We start from the raw sequence: 20,197 nt of genomic DNA, 5'->3' as shown, positions 1-20,197 counted from the left end.
CTAATAGATAGTGTATTCCCCTGGAGTGACACCAGAAATTAAGTCAGTTATTAAAATCAGCCATTCTTTGTTCGTACTGTGGCATCATCCTTGGTGAAGGTAGATGCTGTTCAGTTCAAAGCATGCACTTGTCTGTAACACGTGTTCAGAGAGATCCATAATGTCTCTCTTCATATAGTCCAGTGGAGGTACTCCTCAGGTTATACACTCACATGGACTGTGATAGAATCGTATTGGTGTCTGTGGTGCTGTGACTTGAATGTGTGTAATGTTGTGGATTCTAGCTCCAGATAAGCAACTAATCATTATCTTTTCCTTGTCCAGCATGGTGAGAGGAGTATCTGTGTGTCGTAGAATAGAATCCCCTACAACGAGTACTAGGCAAAGTGTGTGTTTGCCTTATGAGCTTTGTTCTTGGGGGATCATTGGGTATAGGCCTACGTGTGGTGTGTTAGGTTTTGCTTTTAGTGTGTACTTTAGTGATTTCTGAGGGTGGGTGTTGCACTTTGACAGCTTAGGTGGGGGTCTTTAAGGTTTGGAGACATTTCTTTTAAGTGCCTCCTCATAATAAGGTCTGTGCGTGTGATGAGTAGTATGCATTAAGGATGTAGTGTGTATGTTTTTCACAACCTTATTTGTAAGCAGTATTTTTGCTTCCAAGAAGTTGTGTGTGTACATCTTTCACATATTGTGTTATTTTCTTTACGGATTGAGTTATGTATGTACATCTCTTGCATACTGTGTTATTTTCTTTAAGAATTAAAAGGTTAAGTATGTGAGGCAATTGCTACATTGCCTCAGGATGCCCATATCTACAAAACTGGCCAGAGAGACATTAGGAAATTGCAAATCTATGTTGGTTGGATTATTATGGTATAGGGTCTTTGTTTTACAGGGGTCACCTGATTGATGTCTAGAGTGAAGGCTAGATGTTAGTTAGTGTTGTGATCTTACTGCTGTTTGATGCTCTAACTAGCTGCCCTAAGATAAGCTCCACACAAAACCTTTCTGTGTTACTGGTTAAAATCCTAAGTACTAGCTATATAGTTTTGCTACTGTATAGGGTACTGCTAACTGCCACTGAGCAGTGAACAGCTCCACAAAAAAGCCCCTAATTTATAGTAGACAGGAAAAGCTGAAAACTAACTCCTGTGCCCTTGGGCCAATAAACGACTATACTTTAAGCTCCTTGGAGAGTCTCCCAACTCAGAGAGACCAGGTAAACACCTTCTTCAACAAAACGGATGATCCTGGAGCTTCTTAATTTAAAAGCACAGCAAAAGTAGTCTTCAAGTGCTGATTAACACCCAGATAAGTCTAAAAACCCCTCTGGTTAATGAAACAATCTCACTTTAAGCCTCCATATGTGTTTCTCAAGTTGGACTGACCAAATTACTTTACTACTGCCACTAGAATAGTTGTCTCAGTCTTCTTAAGATAGAAAACGCTTTGGTTAACCAAAAGTGAAAAAGTACGAACTAGCTGAACAAGTAATTGTCACTTTAAGCACCCTTTTGTGTTTCTCAACTCAGACAGACCAGGCTACCTTTCTAGTCCCACTAGAATTGCAGTCCGAGTCTTCTTAATGTAAAAACACACTTCAGTTAGCTAAAAGTAAAAAGGTATCTGAAACAAATCAAATAACTACAAGTAATTCTCACTTTAAGCTTCCCTGTGCGGTTTTCAACTCAGACTTTACTACTGCCAATAGAATAGCAGTGACTTTTGTAATGTAAAACACACACTTTGGTTAGCCAGAAGTGAAAAGTTGCCAGCTACAAGTAGTTGTCACTTTGCAACCTTGTGTGATGTTCTTCATGTTTCACTGTTACAGTCATTACATTTGGGTAATCCTGCTGGCAGGTTGCCCTCAGTCGACCTGAATTCCAAAGTCCTGGGTCCTGCATCAGCCGCTGTCGCCCCCTCCCTGACGTCAGGTCATCAGGGGTATAAAAGATGCTGCCGACGCCATTTTCTTTAGTCTTTCTTGCCGCGCGGTGCCTGAAGCAGAAGCAGTTCGCAAGTGCCAGTCGGCCGACTCCTGAGATTTTCGAGTTCGAATTTCAGATCTGAAGTCTTCTGTAAAGCTAAGTACCCGTTAGAAACTTTTCTTGCTCCAGACCGATGTCAGAAAAAGTTAATAATTGTATTTCTTGTGGGAAGCAAATACCTCATAAGGACTTTCATTCTTACTGTATTCCTTGCCTAGACCCTGACCATAACATTCCAGGTTGTCGGTTTTGTGCCACATTTAACCAACGCACTATTAAGTGTCGGTATGATTTTGCATTAAACTACTTTGGACTCAGGTTTAATTATCCAGAAATGTCGTCGGAAAGCCATCCGACTACTGGAATTCACAAAAAATGCAAAGAAAAAGAAAGACAACCGAGGCCCAAAACCGACGACAAAGCTTCTCCTAAGCCAGTTGCCGGTCCTCAGTGAGGCACTTTCGCAGCTCCTGACACCCGCTACTTTAGAGTCGCAGGCCCTACCGACTCCCATGTGCCGCTGGAAACTCAAGGTATTGGAGCCTCGGATGCTATTCCTTCAGATGGGTTCGGAGCTGCTGAGCAGACACCGGCTTCTGAGGGTGTATTCAGACCTAAACATCTATACATTAAACCGACTTCAAAGGCAAAGACTAAAGCACCTTCAAAGGCAAAGAAGCAAACTCAAGAGCCACGTGGATAGGCCTCCATGCCCAAAAAGCAGATGCTCATAATGGCCGAAGACTTGATTACCTTGATCAGGGGTTCCCATCCCCCTCCTGATAAGAGGCCTAGGCAAGAGACTGACTATGAATCTTCAGATCAGGTTTCCATTTCTTCTGATTCCTCTTCTGATCAGGAATATTCTTTTCCCCCCTATGAGGATTCTGATGCTGAAGAATCTATACCTTCAGCTTCTCCTCCAGAGGACTATTCTTTTGGGGAAACCTTACATACCATGAGGGAGCATTTCCACTGGGAGAGTCAAGATTTTTCAGAATCTAAAAAGAGGCTCAGGGATTTTCTGTTACTATCTCAACACAAGCCAATAGCCATCCCACCTGTGTTAGACATTGTAGATTATGTGTTTCTGGAGTCTAGTCTTACCCCTGACTCCTTACCTCCCACTCCTGTTAAGCCTGACAGATATTACAGGGTTCCTGACTCACATAAATTCCTTTTTAAAAACCCTGCTGCAGACCCAGAAACTATTTCTCAGGGTCCCAAAGGAGTTAAGGCTTCCGCTGCAAAAAACCCTACCCCCTCTGACAGGGATTCTAGGACACTGGATAGATGGGGAAAAAAGGTTTACACATCTGCTACCTTGGCTATAAGGGCCTTAAACTGTCAGTTTCATATGCTCAAATATCAGCAACATATCATGGCATTGCTTAAACAGAAAATGTTGTTAAACTCTGAATGTGCAGAAAACAAGGAAATGCAGGATTTATTGCATGCAGCTGAACAAGTTGGAAAGCATACTTTGCAATGTGGTTTTGATTCTTTAGAGACCTCCTGCAGGGCCGCAGTTACAGATTCTGTAATTAGGAGGCATGCTTGGTTAAAGGAACAAAATCTGCCTGATCATGTTAAAGTTAAATTATTAGATGCACCTTTACAGCATGATACTTTGTTTGGTGTTAAGGCAGAAGAGGTGTTAAAGAAAATGGAGGACAAAGCTAAATCTATGCAAACTGTCAAAGATTTTTTACAAGTACAGCCACCTAGGTTTAGTAGACACTGGCCAACAAAGAATTGGTCCTTTCCTGTGTCGGACAGACCTCAAAGGGGCAGACCCAGATGCCCTAGAGGCAGATCCCAGGCACAAGGTTCATTCCGCTCTAAACAGTGGTGAGCGTCTACTTCCAAAGTTGGAGAAGACAAATCACAACCATTCCGGAAACAGTCCCAATGACTTCCCCCTGCCTGCAACAAGCACTTATCTCCTGGCAGCCCCCTTAGGGGGAAAACTAGCAGTCTTCTCTCAAAATTGGCACATTATAACCCAAGACAAGTGGGTCTTAAATATCATGTCACAAGGCTACAAGTTCCATTTCCATACCCTGCCAAAAGCAAATGGCTGGCCAGATCTGCCAAAAAATCAATGGGCAGAGGCACAAAAACAAGTTTCATCCCTCATGGACATGGGGGCCATTCAACTAGTACCGGAGCAAGAGCAGGGACAAGGATTTTACTCAAGATTGTTCTTGGTACCCAGAAAGGAAAAGGCCTGGAGGCCAATACTGGACCTATCTATTTTGAATACATTCCTGGATATTCCAAAATTCAAGATGTTGACTTTGCAGCAGCTTCTGCCCATGCTGGGCAAGAACGCTTGGCTTGTGACTTTAGACCTAAAGGAGGCATACCTGCATGTCCCCATCAGACAAATATGCAGAAGATACCTCAGATTCAAGGCTGGCTCAATGCATTACCAATTCACTGCACTGCTCTTTGGCTTATCTACTGCGCCCAGGGTCTTTACAAAGTGCTTGGCACCAGTAATTGCATTCTGCAGACAGAGGCATACAGATATATCCTTACTTGGATGACTGTCTAATTCAAGCAGAGAACAAGGACATTCTTCTACAGCATCTGGTGTTTGTGAAAAGACTTCTAACATGCCTAGGGTACACAGTCAACGAAAATAAATCAAAACTAGTACCCTCTCAAGAGATAATATTCCTGGGTGCAAGCTTAAATACAACTGCCCAGAAGGCTTATCTCACACCAGACAAACAAAGGCAACTGACTACCTATTTCAAAATATTGGCAACAAAGGCCCAGTTATCTGCCAGAAAAATTCTGCAGGCTTTGGGCTTCATGGCATCCTGCATCCTACTAATTCCATATGCAAGACTGCATATGAGGAAACTTCAGTGGTACCTAAAAAGTGTTTGGACTCAACATTGCCACAGCCTGGAAACTATGATTACTCTCATTCCCTGCCTGCAACAGGAGTTTCGATGGTGGGCACAGGCTTGTCACCAAAACAAGGGACAGCCATTCACATTACCCCCAGCCAGGCAAACACTAACAACGGATGCATCAGATTACGCCTGGGTGGCCCACATGGCAGGAAGATGCATTCAGTGTGCATGGACCTCAAATCAAATGCATCTATATACCAATCAAAAAGAGATGCTAGCAGTTCAAAATGCCCTGACAGCCTTCAAGAACCTACTACATCCAGGGCAACTACTGATAAAGACAGACAACACCACGGTCATGTGGTATATAAACAAGCAGGGGAGCACTCATTCTTACCCTCTTTGTAGACTAGCCCTGACTTTGTGGTATACAGCATTGACTTACCAAGTACACCTGTAGGTGCACTTCCTGCCAGGAAGGAAAAATACTCTGGCAGACGACCTAAGCAGAAACCTCATGGATCCCCACAAGTGGCACCTGGATCCACAAGTCTTCAGCATGATAACAAGGAAATGGGGATGCCCGGACATAGATCTATTTGCCTCCCCTCACAACTACCAACTAAAAAGATTCTGCACAAGGATTTATCACATACAATCATGGAAAGTGGACGCCCTATCCTTCAGCTGGAAAAACCTATAAGTATACACATTTCCCTCTCTGCCTCTCCTCCCCAAGGTACTCCTAAAGGTCAGACAGGAGAAGCCAAGGATGATACTAATTGCCCCAGACTGGCCCCGCCAGTACTGGTATCCAATACTAAGGAGCCTGTCTCAATGCCCAGCTTGGACCTTACCTCAGATACCCCATCTACTGTCCCAGCAAAACAATCAGATCCTGCACAGCCAACTCAGGACGTTAAACCTGGCAGCATGGCGGATAATGTAGTCATACAAAACACACCTCTCAGTAAAGCTGTGATGGATGTCATTTTGGAGGCCAGAAGGCCTAGTACTAGAAAATCTTATGCTGGAAAATGGAAGAGATTTTGTGCTTGGAACCAGTCACAAGGAACTGATGCAGTTGTGCCAAATATTCCTCAGATTTTGCAGTACTTAACTGAGATGCTGGACAAAGGTCTATCTTTTTCATCTATTAAAATGCATGCCTCTGCCATTTCGGCTCATTACAATACAGAGCCACCAATCTTTTCTCATCCCTTACTAAAACAGTACCTCAGAGGAGCCAAAAACTTAAGACCTCCAAGAGGATCACCAATGCCTGCATGGGACCTCAACTTTGTCTTGGAAAAACTCACCCTGCCACCTTTTGAGCCAGCAGCAACGGCTGATATAAAGTTTTTATCTTGGAAAACAGCTCTGCTCCTAGCAATAACTTCTGCAAGATGAGTTTCAGAGCTTCAGGCACTCATGGCTGTGGAACCTTTTATCATTTTTTATCCAGACAGGGTCTCTCTGAGGACAAACCCAACATTTATGCCTAAGGTGGTGTCCAGTGTGGCTCTTAACCAAACCATTCATCTGCCAACTTTTTATCCAAATCCACAGAACAAGGGGGAGAGAATTCTGCATTCTTTGGACATACACAGGCAGCTTAGATTCTACTTGGACAGAACCAAAGTTTTCCGAAAGACAGAACAATTACTAGTGGCATATGCTGCAGGATCACAAGGAAAGGCTATCTCAAAGCAGACTATTTCAAAGTGGATAGGCCACTGCATTCGTTTCTGCTATTTACACCATGGTAAGCCAGTGCCTAAGGGCATTAGGCCACATTCAACCAGAGCTGCAGCCACTTCAGCAGCTTTTCTCAGGGGAGTACCAACCAAGGACTACTTGGAGTTCAGTGCATACCTTTACCAAGCACGATCATCTGCCACTGTACTCTAAATCCAGGGCAGGCTTTGCCACTGCAGTTCTGCAGGGCCTCATAGCCGCTCCTAATGCTGTTTAGCTCCAGCCTCCCATCCATAGCTTTGGGACTCTACCCAAATGTAATGACTGCAACAGTGAAACACGAAGAACATAGTACAGTTGTGTACACTTACATAAATGTAGATGTTCAAGTGTATTCACTGTTGCAGTCCAGGTTACCCACCCACCATCCCCCTTTTTCTTTTGATGGAACCTATCTTTCCTTCTCTGATTTATACAATGTATGTGGTGTATTTGCTTGTAGATGAAGGTAAAGTTTATATTGGTGCATGTATTTATATGAATATAAATTTTGGCTACCCTTTTAGGGGGCACCTGACATCTGGGGCAAGAAAAACTAAAGAAAATGGTGTTGGCCGCATCTTTTATACCCCCGACGACCTGACGTCAGGGAGGGGGTGACAGCGGCCGAAGCAGGACCCAGGACTTTGGAATTCAGGCGACTGAGGGCAACCTGCCAGCAGGATTACCCAAATGTAATGACTGCAACAGTAAATACACTCGAACATCTACATTTATGTTAAGTGTGCACAACTGTACTTTTCTCAACTTGGACGGACCAGGCTACCTTTCTGCTCCCACTAGAATTGCAGTCCCAGTCTTCTTAATGTAAAAACACACTTTAGTTAGCCACAAATGAAATGGTACCAGAAACAAGTCTAACAACTTCTAATACTCTATAGTAAAGCTTTCCTCTCTTCATCCACCTGACAGTGGTGCCTTTTTCATCTTTTTTTGTTGTGCTTTTACACAGGTAATATTTTTGTTGTAATTACAGTACATTGTTAGTTTTAGGAATAATCTAGTGCAATTGCAAGTTCTTATACTGCTTGAAAAACTAAAGAATGCTCCCGAAAATGCTGATGTTGTATGCAGTTGCTTGCCAAATAACTGAAGTGCAGCTTTTAACATTTGCTGAAGCGAATGAAAATAGGTAAAGTAAGTAAAATCTAAATATTATGATTCATTATAGTACTGACTACTTCTCAAAGATCTACTGTTATGTATAGTAACTGTTCTTACGTACAATCTATACATTTTTGGTCATTGGCAAAAAGAATTAACAGGCTAAATCCTGATAGATGTGATTCCTCCAAAGATGATCTTTAGGAATAAGTAATAATAAGTTGCCACATAAGTGTAATACTTAAGTACTTCATGTTAAATAAGACTAGATTAATTTCTATTTCTTTCTCTCTTTCTGCCTCTTCTAGCCTTTACCTGACTTCTTCCACATTCCTGGCCTCATATTGCCTGGGCGTGCTTTTTCAGACTGCCTCATGGTTGTGGAATTCTTACACAGTTATGGCAAAGTCCTGGGTTTTAACATTGCCAAAGATGTGCTTAGCCTTCGTACACTCCAGGAAGGATTGTTTAACTTTGGTGACAGCACAGGTGAAGTCCAAAGTTTACTTGTGAAACTACTGCAAGCTGTACTATGTGATCCAGGTCTGCCATCTCCTTATCAGGTAATTTAATAGCTTTTGAATTAGATACTGTTTATTATTTTTTTTTTATCTTTTTAACCTGTTGTGTGGCAAAGTGAATTTTGATTTTAAATTTAACTAGATTTCTTATATGACACCTATTTTTATATACATTTTGTTAAAACAAGATTTGCTAGACTGTAGTCCCTTTTTGCTCATCATGTACACACACACTAGTCTACGTCAGAAGACTGAAAAACCAAAAGACTGAAAATTTAAAATACTGAACACATTTTTAATGCAGGGGCAAGCCCCCTGCACTCCTCATGTGGGGGGCTGTACCCCCACACCCCCTAACTATATATACCAACTCCAAGATTGCACAACAGTGGAGAAGGGGCAAATTCCATCATATAGTATTTTGAATTTTCAGTCTTTTGGTTTTTTTCAGTCTTCTGAAGTAGACACACACACACACACACACACACACACACACACACACACACACGCACACACTGTGGAGACCTTATACCATTGTGATGTGTGAAATACTTTTTCTTACTGTAAGGGGCTCTTTATGGTGAGGACTGATTTTTCCAGCACTGGCACATATTTTGAATAATTCTTTTGTGATCTTGCTCTGATTTTTTAAGTGATCTGCTTATCACGATCTTACTTGGCCGATGTAACACCTAGTGCTTTCTCTGGGTGTCACCCAAGTAGCAAGCTAAAGCTTCTTCCCACCCACCAAGATTGGCAATCCAGCAGCAGCCATTCACTCTATCCACCTTGGCCTGCCGCCCCCCCCCCCCACACACACTTTTTTCTAATATTTTTGGTCCCCTCAGACTTCATTATTACCGTCTCAGCTTCCAGTGCCTCACATCCACACCTTGTCTACCAGCCATTCTCCTACACCCCCCCAGACATCCTGTAGTGTTGCTGGGGCCAGTTGTGGATCTTAAGGGCATCTTGGGGGCTCATCCATCTGTGCTTCCTTCCTGTTTTTGTCATATGCCCTACCCACTTTTCCTTTTCCCTGCCTCCCATGCTCATTGGACACATCTGGGGGCATTTCCCCTCTTTGGACCATGCCTCCCCTTAGGGAGCATCACTAACAAGCATCTTCCCCCTGTACAGACACACCATTCCCACCCTGCTGCTCTGCCAGTCACCCAAGCAGTTAATCGAGCCTGGTTCAGCTGGGATGTAGTCAGGGCTTTATCCCTCTACATCACTCTAGCAGCTGGCCTGCCCCAACTTTTTGTCTGGGTTCTAGTGAGAGCTTCATTTATCCATGGGCTGGGAGACTGGTGTAAATCTTGTATCCTGTTTCATCAGTCCAATCAGTCCAACTTCTGGGTTTCAAGCCACTTATCAGATCCAACCCAGCCATTAGCTAGTGCTGCAGTACCATGAGCTCCTTCAAAATATTCTGATAATCCTGTGAGAATTTCTCCATTCAGATCTTGTTTGCCTCCATCTTGAACGGTCAATTTTATTTTATTTATTTATTTTGTTTTACATTTGTTGACCGGGATAGTCCGACTGGATGCATGTCCATTTTCAGCGGAGGCCCGGGGAGAAAAGCTCCAATGGTAAGCAGATACAGCATTACATAATCTGCAGTTAAGTGCTCCACATCTGTATATGATTTAACTAGTTAGAGTACAACTCTTACGTTTCTTGTCTTTGCTTCTTTGTGGCACTTTGACAGTTTGCCTATTGTCTTCTTGATGTAAAAAAAAGTATTTTTGATTTTATTTTACCTTCGGTACTTCTGTACGTCTTTATTAGAATGGATAACACATTTAAGAAGTGTACAAATTGTGGACACAAAATTCCACCTCAAAAAGATCATAATTTACGTGTAGTTATGTCGGGATCTGAGCATTTGATGGTTGAGTGTGCTATTTGTAAAGGTTTTGGATCCAGATCCATATCTGATAAAAAGAATAAGTTAATTTCTTAAGTGTTACTTTCTGCAGAATCCTTTTACAAAGTGGAGAAGAGGAAAGAAAGAGAGAGACCAGGACAAAGAGCCAAAAAAAAACTCAAGACAAATGAGGTAGGGCTGTTGTCCTCCCCCAAGATATAGAGAGGGGAAGCTGTTCCCTCTTCGGCACTGATGAGAAAATCTCCAGCAATGGAATCAGAGTGGGAAGTTTCATGCTTTATGACTTCAAGATCACCATCCACTACTTCCGTAAGATTGGTGAATTCCTTCCAAAACACATCAGAGACAGACTGAGAGACCATGATGAGGACATTTTTTGAAGGCACAGATAGAGCTGGGTTTTATCCCTCCCCCCTCTGTTTTATGGATGGATCAAGTTGGGCCCCCCCTCACCACTTTTAGCTCCTTCGTTGTGCCAGTTTCAGCAGTGATGGCTTGGAAGATGACAATCCATTTGGATCCTTACAGATCAGCACTGGCAGGTGCTCTTGCATTGGCACCAACACTCCTGTCAGAGCAGCACCAGCAGGTGCACCTGTATTTGTGTCAACGCTAACATACATGATAAGCCCAACTCTGACACAGTTGGTGATGAGTACACCTTGGACCCGAACACTTGATGTTGTGGCTTGGGCACCATCCCCAGTGACAAATACATTGGAACTCTTCTCTTAGTCATAGTCCTCATTGTTTGAGCCATTGATTTCTTGGTGTTGGGGTTGCCTGTTTTGGTGCCACTAATTTCTGATGCTGTGAAAGAGTATGCAATTCTGGAGGAGTGGTCCTTCAATGCTGATGGATTCCAGATCTGCCTATAAGGCATTGGAGAGTGTAACAGCTTCCCCTCTAGACTAGTAAAAGGACTTTCATTGGTACAGGCTTCACCCTGTGATGCCATTCTATCTGCTCTTCATTCCATCCATCAGAGTTCCCAGGGAAAGAGCAGAGCTATAACCTTTGGAGAATCACAAGTACATGCTGAATCTAGTAACAGCTGGAGATCCCAGGAAAAGACTGTGTAAAGGAAAACATATTGACTTCTCATCAGTCTCCCATATGTTTGACTTGGATGAGAGAGAAAGAGGATGGCCTACAGTCCCCGCTAGAATATATCATTTTCAGCAAAGTCTTAGAATTCACAAGGTAGAGGGCATCTTGGCCAGCAGAACTGCCTTCTTAGAATAAAGCGCTGTTTGTTGCATATAGCTCTTTACCCACTGTCTCTTGAGTGGTACCTCCTGTCTCCTTTGGGACTGTCTTATAGATTTGGCTGCTAGCGGGACATGGCTGTAGCCTGATGCAATCAAAGTGATTTAAAAAAAAAAAAAAGGTAAGTCTTATGTCCACTGAAGGTAGGCAGTATTGTTCAAAAGATCCTCTGATGGATTCAGTGATTGTTGCAGTATCCACTAAAAAGTAACTTACAAATGAGTTTTTGGCTATCCTTTCCAATAATAAAGAGTTCAGGGTGATGGATAGAATAAGAGAGCATGCCTACACCTTGAGCAAATTTGGCCTGAGTGCATTAAATTACTTAATCTATTTGGTTTGCTTGCGTAGGAACCTAAATAAATAAGCTCTCAGTACTTGGAGATATCCTGTCACACCCAAATGTACTAAAGAATTGCACACCTCCATCTATACCAAGCTTAATGTAATGATTCTCTCCTTGCATCTGTTTTACAATGCACCCAGTGTAGCAGTAAGGGTGACAGGCATGGTCACAACCCTCAGGCATCTTACTTAGTTCCTTCTGTGAAATGTTGCAGATAAATTCAAGGAGTTCTTTGACAGCACCCCCCTGTGATGGATCTTCACTTTTGGTGTTGCAGTAAAGGAGAAGCTGATGAGGTCCATACATGATAGGAAGACACTGTCTGCCATGACCGTCATGTTTGAGAACCCTCAGAGAACCTTCAGTAAGACTCAGAAATTGTTCAAATCCTTTTTATTTAAAAAAATCCCAAAGTCAGCCTTTCGATTCTTGTTCAAGTAGAGGAGGCCACGGCAGAAGAGACCTCTTTAATGAATTCTGACCCTGCAGTCGTGGGGGGTCTCACAAATCCAGGAGTGCAAGGAATTATTTTCCAGGAGACAGAACCAATACCTCTGAAGGCTTACCCAACTGTCCATCTCTGGAAGCAGTCAGAGGGAGATTCTCTTTCGTCCCTGCTACATGAATGGCCATCATGTAGAACGGTTGGGTGTGAAAGATCATATGTAGAAGCTGTACAATACCATTTTCCCAAAAAAACACCAGAACAAATGTCAGTTATCAAATGTCCCATCCTACCCAGTTACAGGTGGCCCTTCAAAAGGTGTCCATTCTCTTCCAAAAAAAGAGACATGCAAGAGGTCACACCAGACCAGAGATGGTTAAGAATCTACTCAAGATTTTTTTTAGGTACAAAAAAGAAGAAAGACCTCAGAATTATCATAGTGTCAGCAATTTTGCCCTGTCTAAAGGCAAATGACTAGATGGATTCTGTTGTCCTTCAGGATGTCTATGTCATATAAAGATTGCCAAGGAGTCTGGAAGGTTTCTGCAGATTTGGTTAGATGCCAATCATTGCTAGTTCAAGGCCTTGTCCTTTGATTTCATCACAGCTCCCCACGTGTTCATTAAGTGCTTGGTAGTAGTTGCAACCCATCTGTAAGTCAAAGGGATACACATTTTCCCTTGTCAAGATGATTGGCTCCTCAATGCAATGACCAAAGAATAATTTACGGTCAGCCGGAGACTAATTTTTACAGCTTTATCTACCTTTTGCATCTCCATAAATTATCAAAATTCTCAGCTGCAGTCCTTGCAACAGGTTACCTTCACTGGGTATCATATGAACACAGTCACATGCCAGGTGTCTCTGTCGCTGAAAAGACTGTTATCCCTCTGCTCTCCAATTCATATCCTAACCCATCATCAATCCCTCCAGAGTTGCTGATCCACAAAGAGTTTGGTCTCATGGCAGATTCATGTCCTATGGTTGACCACGCCAGGTTTCACATGAGGATACTGTGTGGATGCTCTTCACACAATGATCACAACTAACAGACTCCCTTCAAACATAATACTTTTAACTCAGACTTGTAGGAATCATTTGAACTGGTGGCTTTACTGCACCATTCATTTGCATTTGCATAGGAAGACCAGTAGTAACATCACCGACAGCAACACTGCCCATGGACAGCTCATCATTGGGGTGGGGTGGTGCAATTCTAGAGGAGGATGGTCCAAGGAGTTTCAAAGTCAGAGGCCTTATTTCACATCAGTATCATGGAGATGAAAGTGTTTCTCCTATTGCTGCAGTAATTTCAGAACCTCTTACCTCCAGAAATGATAGCCACACAGTCAGACAGTATGTCATTGGTATGATAAGTCAACAAGCAGGAATGAACCAAGTCCTACCCTGTCTGCAGGAAGGCCATGCGTAGTATGTCAACAGGCAGTAGATTTGGGTCACTTTCTAGTGAGTGGCAATGCACATACCAAGGAAAGTCAGCTGGCTAGCAGACAGGCTCAGCAAGTTTTATCTTGATGCTTCAAGATTGGTTCCTCAATCCATTTGTGACTCTCAGTTTTCAGTTGCTGGGGACAGCTTGAATGCAACTTGTTTGCTTCTCTCAAACATCAGGCTCAGAAGCTGTTTTACCCTAACTTCCCCAGAGACACAGGCAACAAGGGATGCTCTAGTTTGTCCACCCCCCCCGACTTCTTTACACCTTTCCCCCTGATACCCTAGTTTCTACAGAAAGTCTCAACCTGCAAATCAGAAACTAAGCGTATTGCTCCATATTGGCCCAGGAAGATCTGGATCCTCCTGCTCAGACATCACCTGAATAAGTCTTTGTGGCTTCTGGAGTAACATCCAGATCTCTGCTCGCACCCATCCAGAAAACCTCATCTGGTCCTTCCCAATCTCAAGCTAACAACATGGTTTCTCCAATTCATTTAATTGCCAAACCTACTTTTCTGAAAAGCTGGTTCACATCTTGTCCATTTCTCAAAAACAGTCAAGTATGTTTATAAAAGTCAATGGAAGGGTTTTTCCTATTTGGTCTACCAATCAAGGATTGGACTCTTATTCTATTTTTGTTGCAGAGGTACTCCAATTTATTTCTTCTTTATTCAGCATACACCCCAGTTTCTCTACCATCAAGGTATAGTTAGCTTCTGTTTCAAATTTTCATTTACCAAAATAGTACCCGACCAGTACAAAAGCTACGTAAGGCCTTTTTCAAAGGAATATTTCTTTTTCTTCTTTTACTCCCACCACTTCCCCCTGGGGCATTAATTTAGTCCTGGAAACCCTATCAAAACCTCCCTTTGAACCAGCTTCCTTTGCAGACCTAAAGTTTTTGTCTTGAAAAAATATATATTTCTGGTAGTTATCACATCAGGCAGACAAATTCCAGAGGTTTACACTTTGTCATCCATTGCACTGTACCTAATCTTTCACAAAGATAGAGCTAACTTAAGAACCAGTCCAGCATTTATTCCTAAGGTGGTTTCAGAATCTAATCTTAACCAATCTATAAATCTTCTGGTATTCTTTTCAGATCATTCCAACAGGGGTGAATTGCATGCTTTGGATATCCACAGACAACTTAGATTCTACCTTCATAGAATGAAGAATTTCAGAAAGGGTGTTCATTTTTTGTTTCCTTAACATCTAACAGATTAGGCAGAAAAGTTTGTAAGCAGGCACTGTCCAAATGGCTTGCTGAGTGCACTGCCTTTAACTATCCCAGCAACAATAGAATTGTACCTTCTTAACTGAAAGCTTATTCGACTAGGTCTGTGGTAACTTTCACTGCTTTTTTTCAAAAATTTGTACATAGGTGACATATGTACAGCAGCAACATTGTCTACACTGCATAATTTTTCTTGGCATTATAAATTGCATATCATTTCCAGAACCAGAGCTGCTTTTTGAGTTTCGATTTTGAAGAGTATCCTGTCATGATTCCACTCGGCCAGTCTTAAGTTTAATGTATACACTTTTACCTTATTTCTAAAATATTTAACGTAATCAGTTAATTTTTATCTTGTTGCTCCTCAGTACTTTATCCAGGTTCAGCTTTCATCCCTTTTTTTTTTCACAATTTTTATAAAGTCATTACAATTTAAGTTGCAATATTAGTTTACATACTTTAATAGAAAGGAAAAACTCTTAACAGTTTTCATTGTCATTGTGTGGTATACATAATGTTTTCTTTAACAATTTTAATTTACTCAAATTGTACATAAATTGCTAGTTTTCTACCCTCCCTTAAACCTTACTCCTCCTCCTCCAAAGCATTATGAGGTCGGTATTATTCTCACAGATTCTATTTATTTCTATTTTGGAAAATTCCTATCTCGTTCGGTTCCCTATTAAATCAGCGAATGGTTAAAATAGCAAATGCTGTTTAATCGAACCTTTATATTCGAAATGTTGAGATCCCGAACACACGGAAAAGCGATTTTTTTCCCCCCAGGGAAAAAAAATCACTGGGCTGTTTTCGGGACTTTGCCATTTCCTCCACTGTGCTGCGATCTTGGAGTTGGTATGTTTAAGTGGGGGGGGGGGCATAGCCCCCCACTTTATTTTGTGTTTCAATTTTTTTTTTTTTTTTTTTATGGAGCAGCGATTTTTTTTCCCTGGGGAAAAAAATCTCTGTTCCGTGTGTTCGGCATTTTGCCTTTTTGATATTTTAGGGTTGATTATACAATGTTCGGTATTTTAAGCTTTCGCTATTTAATGTAGACCCTCTAGTTCTGCAGTATTCAAAACTTCCATTATGGTTGGTTTAGATTTTGAGTTCCATTTTCAAGTAACTGTTTATTTTGGGCACTAGTAACATTAAACATAGTAAGGCTTTAATGTGGCTGTACAATTCAGATCCATTATCCCAGCTGAAAGAAGCATTTCCTTAGTTAGTTCCATGCATTCTTCTAAATTTCTGTCAGAGTACACTGTAGGGAATTTTTGAAATCCACCAACTCGTTACATAAAAAAAAAATATTCCCAGTTTCCTCTCTTCCCTATCACATCTCCAAGATTTGCATTCTACTGAGGAAAAATCTTCTGAAGTCTGTTTTGGGTTTAAAATACCCATTTAGTTGCTTAACAGTCAAAAATCCTAAACCTTCTGGACTTTGTTGCATACTTGGGAGCTCTGCAGATTTCTTCCCATTGTTCCTTTGTTATATGCTTTTCATTTCTCTTTTCCCAGTCTTTTCTAACCTTTTTTTTTTGATTGATTGATATCACTATCATGCAACATTTTATATGCCCTACCAATTATCGCTTTTTTTAAACAGCAGGATTCAGTAAACTCAGTGTAGGCTTCGCCCAAACCCAAGACAGAGTTTGTATTTGTGCGGTGAGCAGCAGCACTAATTACATATTCATACTGCACACTGTTTTTAAACGTAAACAAGTGCAGTTTTTGTGGCAGGCAAAAGTGGTGGCAGCCTGGAAACCATGTAGTACAACATGGATAGTAAAGCTGTTTCCCTTACAGCAATCTAGATTAGCAGAATTGTGCGGAATGCCACAATGTTTACTAGGGTTTATCATATAGTAACGTATATGTTCCAAACACAGTACGGGGCAGTGTATACAATGCAGAGTAGAGTGAAAAGCCATTCTGTACAAAAGTTGCGTAAATGATCTGTAAGGGTACATTAACTGCCATTTAGAATAAACAGTCAGAAAAGGTGTTTGTATTGCATAGGAACACACCAGTGAATTGTAGGAATGAACACAGGGAAAGAATAGAGGTGCAACATTCTAATGTACAGCAGATGAGGGCATGTAAATGGAAGACAGTTGCACCAAGAACACTAATCACATAACATAGTACAGTACGGACTTCACAGTAAAAATGTATATCATGTGACTATCAGACAGTGTGACATAGCAATAGAGATGTTTTTTGTGAGATAAGCATCCTGAAGTGAACAATGGAGAGGACATCTATCAGGGATGTAATATACACTTGGCGGTGGGTGCATATTGTGAAGCTATACAAACTGATATGCCTGACTATGAGTATAGTGTCAGCAGAGATCTCCAAAAAGTCAGACACATTTATAGGCATATGGACAACAGTAAAAGAAGCATGCACAGTTATTGACAATATCAGAACAACAATACCAGTAATACCATGTATCTGACCGCATATGTGATTCTGAGGGATCATGGATGGTTCTGCATGAACACATTTGTACAGCTATTATGACATGTCAGCAGTCTATGAGGGTAATCAGGCACACCAGCCTGACACTGTAAAATCTCTGGAGGTGTTAGGAGGGACACTGCTATACCTGTATATGACATTATGATAAATCCAGGCTAGCTATCGGGTATGCTTGGCATATATATGGCCTAACCCACACTGTCTTGAATGTAACCCCTCCCATCAGTGTTGTCAAACAGCTGTGTATATACTGTGTGCATCACCAGAACAGGTATCAGACATCCAGATATATGGAGTAACACCTTGATGGGTGTTCCACACCATCAGACAGTAATGTTTAGGGAACAAAAAGAATATCTAGGTATGGCCAATAAGATGTGTGGCAGCTCAGTGTGGCAAAGGTGTTAAGCTTCAGTTAAACATCACTAAAAGATGTATAGTGATGTATATGAAGAAGGGTGCATTGTACTCGGATACTGATGTGATGACGGCTGTGATCTGTGGACGTATTATAGGTTCATAGGTGTGTACTAGGCTAATGGCCCTGGAGCCTTTACAAGCCTAGCCCATAGAATTACCCTGGCATGGTGCCACCCGCCCTTAGTTCCTAGTGCCTCTGTCGAGTAAAGCCACTGGAGTGATCCCTGGGGTGAATTTTCTATTTCCCATCCACTGATCAAGATTTCTCTTGAAGAGGGCCAGTGAGGTGCTCTGCTTGACATGTATGGGAAGTCTATTCTATAGCATGGGCAGTCTCTGGGTTAGGACCCTGTCCCTCCAGCATGTTGTGTTGATTGTGGTAATGAGGTTGAGGTCTCTGGAGCGTGTGGTGTGTAGGGATTAGGATTTCTTTAGATGTAGCATTTCTAACAGAGCTGGGTCAGACATGGCTTTGTAAGTCAAGCAGAGATTGCCTCTAAGGAGGCGATATGAGACCGAGAATAGTTGGAGTGTTTTTAGTCTGTCCATATAGGACAAATGTTTAAGGCCTAGGATCCTCTTTGTGAGGTACTTTTGTGGCATCTCCAGTTGTTGCAGGTGTTTAGTGAGGTACATGCCAAATGGGGCATTGTACTCAATGATTGGCCTAATGAGGGAAGAGTAGAGGAAGACAATGACCCTTAGTAATGAGATGTGCCATATAGAAGGACCTTCTGACCACAGTGGCAATGTGGTGGTCAAAAGAGAGGTTGCTGTCAACCTGTGTTCCCAGATCCTCTTATAACACCTTCTGTGTTCAGTGGACTACCATCGATGTGGTAATTCATGGGAACTGAGCTTTTTCCAAAGGGGATGATGACACATTTTTTGGCATTGAGCTTAAGGCCATGGTTCTGACACCAGTCGCTTGTCTCAGTGAGACCTTTCTGTAGGATGTCAACATCACTTGGGGAATTAGTAATAGCTCCCCACTTGCAGTTGTCTGCAAAATTTGTCATCCAGAGTCCCTTTGTGTTGGCCTGGACTTCAGAGAAGTAGATACCAAACAGGAGAGGACCCAGGACTGAACCCTGTGGGACTCAACTCATGACTGGTCGGCAGTCTGACTTGGAGTCAGCTACTTTCACACTGTGGGTTCTACATGTGAGCCAGTTTGCAACTTACCTAGGGATATAGGGGTTGATGCGTAGCTTAGTGAGTTTTTCTATGATTCTTGAGTGGGTCAATGGTATCAAAGGCCTTGGCCAGATCAAGGTAGGCTATATGAACCACCTTGCCTTCATCCACAGCTGTGGTGATTGACTCAAAGAAGTTGATCAAGTTGAGCAGGCATATTCTACCCTTCACAAAACCAAACTGTGTGGGATCCAAAGTTTAAAGATTCGCTATAGCCTTGTTTATTAGGTCCATGATGATGTATTCCATAGCTTTGCATATCAGACTCTTCAGGCTAATGGGGCAATAGTTTCCAGGGTCTGTAGTCACTCCTCCTTTGTGGAGAGGGATGACTGTAGCAGTGCACCATTCGGTAGGGACAAAGCCCGAGGTGAGGCTGTGATTGAACAGGGCATAGGTGAGGTGCCAGTTCACTCTGTAGTTTATGTAGTACACAGCCAGGGAAATTGTCAGGTCCCATAGAAGCTGTATTCTTGCCCTTGGACAGTGCTGTTTTAACCTGTGCAGCAGTAATACTGGGTGCCTAGCAATCTACTGGCATTGTGACTGATCCCGGGGGGGGGGGGTAAAGTTGGCACTGAATCTGTTGGCCAGTATATTGGCAATATCTGTTGGCTCGGTATCGAAAGTACCATTGTGCAGTAGCTCAGAGCAAATCTGGGTATTGCCGTGGAGATTCTTTGCATAACTATAGAAGGCCTTGTGGTTGTCTTTACTATCTGCTGCAATTCTGTTTTCATAGCTAGCTTTAGAGGATTTGATGAGGGATCTCAACTTTTTGTTTTTCCAGTCTTGGGACTTCACCTTATTCTGCATTATTTTCCCCCTTCTGTTGTAGAGTTTGTTTATGGCAGGGGACCACCAGATTGGCTTCCTTTTTTTGGAGGAGAGAGTCTTGGTTCTGTTGGGTACGGCGAGCTCCATGCATTTGTGTACGTGTTCGTACAGTGCATTGGTGGATGATCCGGCAGTCTTGCAACTGATATCCATTTGCATGGGTGCCGTGAAGTTAGCCACCTCTGTTTTTAGGAGCCCAAAGTTAGCTTTGGAGAAGTTTTTCATGGTGATTACCTTTGTGGGGGTGGGGGTGGGGAGGGATGTGGATTTCCAAGGTGATTAGTTTGTAGTCAGATCTAACCAGGGAGGAGTTGACTATTGGTGTAGAGCAACGGTCACCCATGTTAGTAATGACCA

The 20,197-nt window shown here is 42.3% G+C and overlaps 1 protein-coding gene across 1 annotated transcript in view; it reads left to right on the top strand.

The window, feature by feature from the left end:
* BAZ2A (bromodomain adjacent to zinc finger domain 2A) overlaps positions 1 to 20,197 on the top strand; it is a 3,667,728-nt gene that overhangs the window by 1,530,004 nt on the left and 2,117,527 nt on the right. The window contains exon 15 of the mRNA XM_044083634.1: positions 8,032 to 8,286. Within this exon, the coding sequence (XP_043939569.1) occupies positions 8,032 to 8,286 (255 nt within the window). The remainder of the gene's footprint in view (positions 1 to 8,031; positions 8,287 to 20,197) is intronic.

The sequence above is a fragment of the Protopterus annectens genome, chromosome 9.part0 (genome assembly GCF_019279795.1).
Source record: "Protopterus annectens isolate FY-2018-M chromosome 9.part0, PAN1.0, whole genome shotgun sequence".
Lineage (NCBI taxonomy): Eukaryota > Metazoa > Chordata > Ceratodontiformes > Protopteridae > Protopterus > Protopterus annectens.
The sequence above is the reverse complement of the archived record's forward strand: the minus strand, read 5'-3'. Positions and strand labels throughout refer to the sequence as shown.